At 36.1% G+C, this 11,957-nt stretch overlaps 1 protein-coding gene across 3 annotated transcripts in view; it reads right to left on the bottom strand.

Annotated features, from left to right (window-relative positions):
• Positions 1 to 565: 565 nt before the first annotated feature.
• LOC136826744 (protein phosphatase 1 regulatory subunit 35-like) overlaps positions 566 to 11,957 on the bottom strand; it is a 63,619-nt gene continuing 52,227 nt past the window's right edge. Inside the window, exons 1-4 of one of the 3 annotated variants that reach the window (XM_067084151.1) lie at positions 11,465 to 11,631; positions 6,049 to 6,471; positions 3,743 to 3,855; positions 566 to 1,987 (exon numbers count right to left, since the gene is read on the bottom strand). In XM_067084151.1, the coding sequence (XP_066940252.1) occupies positions 1,783 to 1,987; positions 3,743 to 3,855; positions 6,049 to 6,465 (735 nt within the window). In that variant the 5' untranslated portion in view covers positions 6,466 to 6,471; positions 11,465 to 11,631 and the 3' untranslated portion in view covers positions 566 to 1,782. Of the gene's footprint in view, positions 1,988 to 3,742; positions 3,856 to 6,048; positions 6,472 to 11,283; positions 11,413 to 11,464; positions 11,632 to 11,957 lie in introns of those variants that run through there. The other 2 variants (XM_067084153.1, XM_067084152.1) reach the window with 2 other exon arrangements.

Here is an 11,957-nt window from a genome sequence, read left to right as displayed (position 1 = left end):
ATGTGTAAAATTAATATCTTCAAGATTTTAAAATGATTGGCAAAGCTCATCATTATGAAAAAATACTTTTGTATTCCTTTAGGAAAAACATACGGTAAGCATCACGATAAATGTCAACGGCTATGGTTGTGACGTCACCTTCGGAGGAGTAATACCTGTTGGAAGCAGATCCGCATGAATGTATTTCTTTAAAATTGGAAAGAACCCCAATATTAAGGATAACTGGGGAACCATCAATATCACAAAACCCTTTAGTTTGAGTGTAAAATACTACCAAGGAAATAGTGTAAACAACAAGGCTCGTAAGTCAAGCACGACTGGGAACTACCAACATAGTTATGTTTTGTAAACAAGAAAGTTAGACTACCCCGATTTACTCTTTCGGTAACTTCACATTATCTATCAATGTTAAAAGGGCACTGTATAATAACAAAATTGTCTAATATTATTGCCTTATAATAATGGTACTCTGGATAAAGCTAGTAACAAAGTGAGAGCTCACTCATCTTAATGTCTAATTATGGTAATTACAGTTGTTTTGCTTACAGTATCGATAGTTGTGTCGCTAATGATTCACTTGAATTACCTACAGTTTTTACCGTTATTACAGTTGTTTTGTTTACAGTGCCGATAGTTATGATGGTAGTTAACTACTGACACAACTATCAACACTTCTCCAATTAAATATATGCCTGACACTTACAACAATGTAATGCCTCTGGTATATACTGCAGCAAATGAAGAGTACTGTACTACCCAATCAAAGTACAAAACAAAAATCACATAAGCAGCAACATTGCAGAGAATGTAGTTAATATATAATACAAAGAACAAAATATCCTCATGAAAAAACAAAATGTTAAGATATAGAGTTGTGACTCAGGTTGCTTGGCACAACTACAATCATTTGCTTGGATATGCACCACTGTCACTACCCAAAGGTAGCATAACCCCCAAAACACTGTCTTACAACTACTTAGGGGCTATGGCCAAATAAAAATTACAATAGAGCAAAAAACAAAAACTCTTCACCTTTGAAAATCATTAAATACATAGTTACAAATAAAGAGAGTTATACCCTAAAAACTTTGCAACTGCCTGGAATCCTTGGAGAAAGAATGTGAATCAATTACAACAAAAAATTATGCATTCATAAGTGCAATCCTCTGACAACTCCAAAGGAACTTATTACTCATTCAATCTGGTTAGCTGTTTGTATTTGCATGGAACAGATTTGAATCAAGGGATAAAGTATTGCACCTTGAGGCCAAAAGGAGACTTCAAAGAACCTGTGCAGCCTAGGGCATAGTGTTAGAACTACCTTTTACACCAAGAGACTGAGAAATAATTGAGACCAGTCAAAAGGCTGTAATGAGAAATGATTGAGACCAGTTGAAAGGCTGTAATGAAAAAAAAATTGAGACCAGTTGAAAGCCTGTAATTCAGCCATATTTAAAAGCTATTATTCATCTGTCATGAGTCTGATACATGGGAATCCTAACCTGGCCCCCACCACTCGTAAGACACCTAACACACTAATGTAAGATCATGTTACCATACTACTGAAAAGCAATTTAATTTTTTAAGTGTCAAGTCAGTGTATTTTCAAACATTCAAATACATATAAAATAAGGCTTTGTTTTTGTTTATAAACATCTTAAATACATGAAATTGCTGGACATCTTTAACCAAAATAAATAAATGTACCATACATGTAACCTTAACACTATATTCACTGCCTGTAATAAAACAAAAAACCATTGTGAATAAAATCTGTAATAATCATCTGAAAGAGGAACTCAGAAAATAATCACATAGCTTGAGGTAGTCTTCTCTTTGGACTGTTTGAGGCTTAACACTACTAAATGGACGGTACCGTCTGGCGCTTGTAACCCTTGCTCTTGTTACATAATCCTCTGGGTTAAAGTAATCACTCATCTGAGGCTCTGGATCTTGAGCTTGTAGAGGAGGATGCACAGCAGCAGCCCTGATAATAAACGTCAAAAGTTCAGTTACTCTAGCTTATATGTACATTTCAACATTAATAATAATTGAAACAGCATATAACTTGCACATGTGACATCAACTGCAAAAAATTGCATTTCCTTCTCAACATCTTGAGGTATCCATATTTAAAATACTACATTATCAATATTTCAAAGCATACAAATACTAGTGTCACAAGTGCTATTATTATCAACGATACCACGAATGGGATTGGATTAAAAGATAATCTGTTATTTGGTTAAGTGGGACTACCTACCAAAATGAGTGTATTTATTTGGTTAAACGGGACTACCTACCAAAATGAGTGTATGTGTCCAGGAAATGAACTGCAAATTCAAATTCACGTATTCTCTTACAACAAATGTAAAACAAATCAGTCGTGGGTAAACAACAACTACTATGCTGTAGTGAGTAGTCTATTCCGTCATAAAAATATGGTTCACCTGCTACATATATTATGTAAGCATAATTATTTGTGTATATCAAAATGAAAATTCAAAATTTCTGGTTCACCTGCTACATATATTATATAAATATAATTACTTGTGCTTATCAAAATGAAAATTCAAAATTTCTATGTAAAAAACACAAGTAAATTAATGGCTCGAACTCTTGATTCTCCATCAAACACTAACTTTACGACATCAAAATACAGTAATCTAGCAACTGATGTAAATGTAAGATACATTATCACTTGAGGTGTTACCTCTCTCTACTACTGATTACATTGCTTGAACACTGGTCATTGGATACTACACATTCATAACTGCTTCAGCAGGTCAAAGTCTGAGGAAGATAGTTATCACCCGCAATATGGAGTAATTCACATATTTACAAACGTTCCCTCCTTTGCAGGTCAGATGTCTGATTAGTTCCTTTCTCTCTCTTCTCTCAAGTGCACTATCTACCTTAATTTTCACCTGATCCAAGTCATTTACAGCCTTCCTCCCGGATTCTCCCATCATTCACGGGTCCTGCTAATTATGTATACACCTTTCCAGTAGCTCCAATTTAGCCTATATGCATGTAGCCCTGTCTCACTATGCACAGAAGCAAAGGTTTTATAGGTAAAAACAAGAAAATTTGGATCTTAAGCAATGTTAACTGAATTCAATGATTCTCAAAAAAAGAGAAGTACAGTACAGTACTTTCTGAGAACTTGCACTCTGTACATTACCCTATTTCTGAAGGTTCAAAATAAAAATACTGTACAGTAATCGTGTTGAAAAAGGCACCTTTCTTGATGTACCCTCTTGGAGAGGTTTAAATTAAAGGTCACTCCAGAGGACTGGACAGACCTTTCCCTTGAAAAATACGGCAGATATATACTATAATTATCTATGCATCAGATATCAATGAATGAGTCATAAAATCCTGGCAATAAACCCAAGCACAGGGGTACTTTCAACCATAGATGGGTCATGTGAGATGACCCGGAAAAACCCTTCACTAGTCATAGTAAAAAGGAATTTAAAACTTATTACAGTATCTGTTCTTACACATATCTCTCATCTTGGTCAAACCACATAATAGTATAGAAAGTACATGCAAAAATTTCTAAAATAATTTCTAACAAAACTATCTTATGAGATCTGCTGAGAAATGAAGTGTTTGCAATTCAACAATTATGCTCTTTATAGGCTTATTAAGGCACTTCAAACTGGAAGACAGCAATTAAGTATTGCACTAATTATGAAGATTTAGAAAATATACCTTACAGTTATTGGTTACCTACTTTAACTGAAGCTGTTCATCTAGCACCTTAGCAAGTGCTTGTTCGCTTACATCCACAGAAACCAGTTCAGAGAACACTTTCTTTGTAGCTGGTATGCTAACTCCTTTGCTAGCCTGGAATAAAAGTTACTGGTTAGTGTTTCTTAGGAGAATTATAATAATCACATAATACTACAAACCCCAACAGAAACTGGATAACAAATAAAACTATCGTCAAATTTCTTCATGTTTACACAAAAAATGATGTTAATTTTAGTTCAAAATAAGGCTATAAATATGAGAAGAAAACTTCTAAACAGTTTTTGTTTCATACAAATAAACTTATTTTCATCGGACTCATCACTTGCTCAAAGATGGGTTACATGTTGGGAGGGAGGTATCCTTGAAAGAGATCCAATATTGACCAATACACTTATGAGGCAAGTCAAAAACGCTACTAACTTGATATGGAAACTTCTACCAAGTTGATTGTCCATACATGAAAAAGAGAAAAACATGGCAGACAACTAGAGCAATATGTAATTACAAAAAAAATAAGCTTAAAGTCAATCCAGGAGGCAGCATAACATCCACACAGGAGAAAAATATTCTAGCCATGATATATTGTACTAACATAATTTGAAGCATGTTACACTAACATCTATGCTGATGTAGGAAGGCTTGCAAACAAAAGCCAAGATTTCTGGCAGAAACAGATGGTATGCTTTTTCAATGTGAAAATAAAGCTTACAGTATCATCAAATATTCAGATTCATTAGGTACAGTTATCCATGCATAGAAAATCGAGGAGTGGGAGCACACTATGAGACTGGCTGATCATTAAGGGATTTGCTGTGGTTCAACCTCATCTCCCCTGATTACACAACCTGCTGATCTGTTCTAATCTCTACTAAGGCTGACAGCTACTACATTTTGCATTTGGGAACTGCAAATAACTGAAAATAATAAATACAGTGAGGAGCACAATACATGACAGGTTTAAACTTGCTAAAAACATCAAAACAACTCTGCTACCAGTCAGTTAAAACACTGTGAAGAGACCAAGTAATAGCCTGAGGCACCAAAGCTACAAAATTATTATTGGAGCCTTTGGGCTAACTGAATTCAATGTTGTTCCAAGTTTTTAAAAAATTTGGACTTTCATCCACTGTCAAAGTTGTTTTAGACTTACTAACCAAATCTAAATGGACATCACAAGTTCCTAACTGCTTTCTGTAAACATACTGGTTGTCACTGTGTCTTTAGATTCACGGTGATTATAAATTGTTCATGTTTAAAGATCCCTTTTTCAGTGACCTTAAAGACCACCTAAAGAATGGAGATTGGCCCCTTATTCAGCTGCTTAAAAATGGTCCAGTAATACACATTTTCACCAACAGGAACAATACTTTACTACTGTATGGATACTGTAGTTAAAAAACATGAAGATCATGGATCTTCACCACCCTAGCAGTCACAGTTGTGAAGGATCTTTATGTCCTAGAACAAAATTCAAATCTGGCAGACATGTGACAGCAGTTGGATGAGTGCTTCACTGTGAAACATAAAAACATTAAAAACAATTTCACTGTACTTTAATAAAGGTCCAATTATTTTACAAAAAGATTGAAAAGAGACTGATAATTTTTACTCCAATGAACTGTCCAAGAAGAGCTCCTTTAAATTAAGATCTACCACTCACATCAACAGTTGTATCAGTTGAAATGCCACGAACACACTACAGTATGTTTAAATGTCTATGCAGAACACAGGATTGTATAAATGGATGCACTATTGTATGAGACCATGAAAGTGGGTAAAGTTCAGAGAACTGCTACTATTCTAATTGGAATAATTCTGAGTTAGTAAATACTGCACAGCTCTACAGTTTGATGAAAGAAAGGAAATGAAAAACTAAATGTCACCACTTGATGAAATCAAACATGAAAACAATGCCACTGGTGGCACAGGTCAGAAGAAACTAAGAACTTTCAACCTGACTCCTAGCTGTTATAGTTACAATTACACAGGGCACAGGTGGTTACATACACCTCAAAGAAATATAATTTTTTTTTAATATAAAATTACTCTTTGACGTTCAGACTCATGAAAAACAAAACGTTTGCATTTACAGACAAACATTTTGCAATCTCTAGCAACCTGGCACCACATCTAAAAGCTACAAAAAGTGTGCATTTGAACATCATGCATCAAATCTACCTGGCAATTATAAGATACAACCATAATATTTAAAATGAATACTGTAATCATGCTAAGCTACAAATGTGATAACTGGGACCATTACGCACACCAGAATCACTTCTTTACCTCCTTCTTGTATCTTGATTCAGTTGTAGGTGATTGCAATTTATCTTCTACCAATCTTGCAAGATCAGGTTTCTTATTTTTAGCTTTCACTAACGCTTCACCTACGCGAAGAGTAAAATGCATTTCCGGCTCTCCGTACACAGGTTCCGCACTTTCTGGTAGGTCAGCTTGCACTGGAGCCTCTTTTCTGGCCAATGGTCTTCCAGCTCTTTCAGGTTGCACACCTTTTCTTACTACATGATTGACAGTTCTTCCAGTTGGTATGTTCTTAGTCTGCAGATTTACTAATGGTGGATTCATATAGGGAACTTTTGAGACTTTGCCATCAGAATCTTTAGCATTTTTTGCAGCAACAACATCAATATGTCTCTCACAGTTTATTGTGATTCGGTCAACTTTTGCATCTGCCGTCGCCATTTATACCTGAAATGATATTCTATAAGAGAAAATGCATACCCTTACTTCACAATGCACTGAACAATAATAAATTTGAATGTCAGTATACAGTAATCAAATAAACTTACATATTACTTAATGAAAAGTTGCAAATGGAGGGAAAATTAAAATAACTTGCTACATATAGGCAAAGGCAACATAACACAGCATTCTACATATAAGCAATATTTTCTACCTGAAATTTTAGGGTATCTGCTGAGAAATGCCATGGTTCATAATATAGCACTTAAGAGCAAGGAACACTGCATAAAAATGCAAACCTTCATTTTAGAACATTTCACATCTTTCTTCACAACACAACACTTCATCTTATTGCAGAGTCCCTGAGCAAAAAAGGCCAGCACCAAAACAAGTGAAATTATCCACATTACCTCTCTTTGTTTAGACTAGCAGGGGATTAAGAATGCAGAAAATGTTGACACAATGATCATTTTACTTTTAAGAGTAAGGAAGCAGTGGCAAGAAGGTTAAGTGTAAGAGAAAGGAGAGGAAAGGGGGGCAGGGTTAATCAGTAGTGACTGAGATAAATATTCCGGAAGGGTAGAAGAAAAAAACAACAAAATGAAGTTAGCATACTAGTCAAAGATAAAATACCAAATCTTAATAAGTAATTTGTATTTTTCATAAGATACAAACCTACGCTTTTATAGATGGAGTACCTGGCACAAAGTGCAATGCGGCTGTCTGAAAATATCAGATGCAACAAAAAGTGAAAGACAAAAGTGATAGAATAATGAATAAAATAACAGCCTGTGAATTAAAACAGTGAATTTTACTCAGTATATGCACCAGAAACAATGAGACCAGGAGAAAAATAAGAATTAGGGATTATCATCAGATACAATGAAAGAAGTACCCCTGCCAATGGGTATCTTAGCAGGAGACCTATATGGGCATGTTACATGTGCTGAATACTTTTTGGTAATGTTAACAAGTATGAAAGTTTTTTACTTACCCTCTGCTAGGCATACTCAACATTGTAAGTTATGGAACGCGTAACATGATTTTAGATAATGTGCTTATCTGTTGTGCAAGTAAATAATGAAAAATGAGGTGCATCATTTATATAATACCCATGTAATGATATGAGGGATTTCAGCCAATTAAGAGGAAGTAGATTAAAATTTTATGATTCCCCAAGAATTCCATGAGACTAAAGTCCTCTTCTGATCTTGATATCATATGAAACACAAGTATCATCATTACTCGCATCAACTATGATGACAACTAAAGTTCAGGAGCAAACCACTTTTGCATTCAGCACTGAAACGGAAATTGACAGTAAAAAGGTTTGAAAGGTGTAACAGGTGGAAAACCTTACAGTTGCACTATAAATCAACTGTCAGGAGAGGGTGGAAAGTAAGATGGAAGAAAGAGAATATGAACGGAGGTACAATAAAAGGAATGAAGGGTTGCAGCTAGGGGCCAAAGGGATTCTGCCTTAAAAGTTCTGGCAGTTTTAGTGTTTAATACACAAGTGACATCTCTACTCTACAGGACTATGCCAAACTGATTAGATATTTGAAGGCATTGTTTTTAAATGTCAAGAGAAAAATGGTTTTAATGAGAGAGGTGAGCATTGTGATGGGAATTCAGAAAATAATAAATCCTTGGATTACCTAAATATTCCACTATCCACACTTAAATTGAAGGAATTTAAGGAAAGTTAAAGGGTTCATCCTAAGCAGGGTTAGGTAGGTTGGGTGACCAGCCAGGCAGGGTACAAGGTGGGGTCAAGTTAGGCTGTATTAGTCAGCAAAACTTTACCATAGTTTTAGACTATATTTTCCTGTATGACACTGCATCCACACTACAGTATACACACCAGTAACTTGTTGCACGGACATCACAAATAGTCAACAACTTATTGGTAGTCTCAACCAGTGCTTCATATGATTACCCAGCATTTGCCAAAGATGTGTTTTCCACTTAAGGTCACTGACTTATTTTCAACCTGTTTGTGATATGCATGCAGTAAGACTACAATTGAATATAGAATTTAGGCCAAAGGTCAAGCGCCTGGACCTATGAGGCCGTTCAGCACTGCAATGGAAACTGACAGAAAAAAGGTTTGCAAGGTGTAACAGGAGGAAAACCTCGCAATCACTAGAGGAGAGGGTCAAAAGTACAATGGAAGTAAGAGAATATGAAAGGAGGTACAGTAAAAGGAATGAAAGGGGTTGCAGCTAGGGGCCCAAGGGACGCTGCCAAGACCCTTAAATAATGCCTACAGTGCATCGCACTAGGTGCACTGACGGCACTAACCCCCTATGGGAATGTAAGCTGTAAGTGTTAATGTATATTTATGAAATGTTTTAATGTAGCACAGATGCACCCACATACGAACCATATGTACTCTCATGTGTTCTGGGTGTATTTCATGCCTACTGTTGGAACTACAGTACAGCATTCAGTTTTTTCCAAGCACGAAAAAACATTGGTTTTCCACTGTGGCTCCTCATCAGTGTTAAAAGCTGGGGTAGGTGAAACATGAAAGCAGTGATTTACCATAACAATGATGATCAAAAAACAGTACAAAGAAAAAGACAAATAGCTAGTTCCAAAGATAAGTGGTCTACTGGCTTGGTAAATGATGATTGTGGCATTTGTCCTGATGGATTATGAAAGGAAATTTAATTACTGGATTTTACTGGTTTGAGTAAGACGTCTTCACAAATCTTCCAAATTTTCATTTAAACGTTCCAACCTCTTTTGGTAGATCTCAAATGTCCTTGTCAAATTCTTATGAAAGAGCTTGTTAGCCTTTTTTGTCAATAAAAATTTTGATTTTTTTAATTTTAAAGCTTATGCACATTTAAAGGGATACAGGAAGAGCACAGCACAAGACCTTAGGTTAAATATAGTTAGATTAGGGTGTGCCCTTATAATTACAGTATTACTAGACATCACATATCCATATTTTTCACCTTATTCTTTTCCTTTTTGTTATTGGTGATTACATACATAAACCATATTAGATAGGCTAGATCATTTGTATTTTGAGGATAGGCTTATTCAACCATTGCTGTTGGTGCTATTTACTTATATTTTGTTCACACGACGCAAAAAACAACCTAGCCTACAAATGTTTCATACAGCCAGGTATGGAAAAATTACATAAAACGACCTATCTACAAATGGCCTAGGATATTCAGCTATCCTGCCCAGCCAAGGTACTGTCAAGTGGAGATAAACTTCAATACACAGATTAGGATATGGGGCCCTGGGATAGTATATTGGCCTACAAGTGTAAACTTGAGGAGAGGATAGATATGGGAACAGATGCAGAGTAGGCAGACAAGGGTAGGTGCCCCGACCTGGCCAGGGGTCTTTGCCCCCTTGACCCCCCAAAGTAACACTGAATATCAAAAACAGATCGGCGGGAATGGTCTGACACTGGCTAAGACCAACCGAAAACAATATTAATGTAACCTTTACTAGAGCGTCATGCCCTGACCTAACCGGAACTTACCTTCTTAACCTGGATATTTCTAAATAAGAGCTCTGCACGGACTATTACCTTGGAAATTGATTTTTCCTACACTTTTATGGTTGCTGATGAAGAAGGTGGTGTTGTTTATTGTTGGTCAATTATTATTAACCTCATATCTACCCAACATGGTTGGGGACCCTTTGGGAATGCGGAGTTTTGTAAATGTTGTTGTGGAATGGTTCTGCGCATGCGCAAGTCTTCAGGGAGCCATATGTTTAAGAAGGGATTGGCTAAGGAAACCTGTTATAAAAGGAACTAAACTAACCTAACATACCCTAATCTAAGCTAACCTAGCAGACTGTGTTAGTTACTCAGGGATCTCTGGCCCCCAGACCCCCTGGTGAAGGAAACGCCACTTTTTACCAAAAGCTCCCCTATAACACTGCGGATGCGCAGTAGCATTCCAGGATGGCCAACGTACAACTTCTGAGATCAATTACAGTCAACCGATGAAAAATAATGATAAATTCTTGATAAGCAACCAAAATACTATAGAAAAATTAATTTCCAAAGTAATACCCAATGAGGAGCTCTTGCCTAGTTCTACCCTAACCTGGCTTAAGGCACTGTGCCCTGACCTGGCCAGGGCTTTGCATCCCTACTCCCCTTCCCCAAGAAATACTTAACATCAGGCACATGGACTAGGGTAACTTTTCTTTCATGGAAGTTTTTGCTAGGGGGTGAAATTACCAATGCCTACCCCAGTCTCCCTACCCTGCACAGTCAACTAACCTAGATAATGCATAGTCAACTAACCTAGATAAGATAAGAGCTAGTCTTGAAATGATCTAGAACTTTGTTAAATACTTTAAAAGCATAGGAAAGCTTAGTAGCCTTGAGCCTACTCTTAGCTATGGTATTAGCCTAGCCTAGGTCAGTGGTTTTCAACCTGTGGGTCATGGCTCATTGGTGGGCCTTGGGCAGTTCTGAGGGGGGGGCATCATGCCACGGACATCTTCAAAATAGTATTTAAAAAATTATAAATCATTTACAGTAAACGCAGGCCAGCGCTTTCTTTCATAAATGAAAATGTATAAGTAATAAAGTGTTCTGATAAATAATTCCATTAATAAAAATTTAAAACTAGGCCTAATACAGTGTTCTGAAAATGTTTTATAATAATTCTATTATCATCATCACACAGTTCTGAAGGGCAGCGGGCCATGAGTATTTACGGAATGCCAAAAATGGGCCATGGGCACAAAAAGGTTGAAAACCACAGACCTATGCCTAAAAGCTCTACGGTGGTTGATGCATTTGCTTGGCTACAGAATGGGCATATTTACATAGCAAACAGAATAGATTAAGCCTAACTGAACTTAAAATCGGTTAAAGATCTGCCTGGTTACAGTGTACTGTTTACAGCAGCAGCTTCACCGTAACCAAAGATGCAAGGGTACGCCTAGGGTTTAGGACTCCGTTACCTAAAATACCTTGACAGCTGTTTAGGCTAAACTACATACGTACCACTTGTCACTAACGACTCTTTATCGCGACTTTATACTTATTTATAATTCACAAATACAAGAATATCTCTTGAAATAAAATTTAAATTTAAATAAAAAATGACAAGATTTGCATAAAGTTGCCAGATCTCCTTGAAATACTTTGGTCAGAAACAAGTTTATCTTTTTCATATTTTACGAAAAAACGCTTCGCGTCTTTTTTTAGAATTATTATTAATTCTTAAATAAACGCTTAACAAATAAAATTCAAGTTTTATTGGGAATTAATTTCGAAGATTTAATACAGATATTATCTCGAATATTTGGTAAAACTGCAACTTGTTTACTTTTCTTCTTCTTTCCTAGACCTGACCGAATGTAGAGATTACGTAAGTAATAGTTAGCAGTAAAGAGTGCGTCTCTCTCTCTCTCTCTCTCTCTCTCTCTCTCTCTCATTTCATGATGACTAAAATAAATTATGATAAATGAAAATTTTAGATTGACCCTGAGCTAAT

The sequence above is a fragment of the Macrobrachium rosenbergii genome, chromosome 41, assembly GCF_040412425.1.
Source record: "Macrobrachium rosenbergii isolate ZJJX-2024 chromosome 41, ASM4041242v1, whole genome shotgun sequence".
NCBI classification, from domain to species: domain Eukaryota; kingdom Metazoa; phylum Arthropoda; class Malacostraca; order Decapoda; family Palaemonidae; genus Macrobrachium; species Macrobrachium rosenbergii.
The sequence above is the reverse complement of the archived record's forward strand: the minus strand, read 5'-3'. Positions and strand labels throughout refer to the sequence as shown.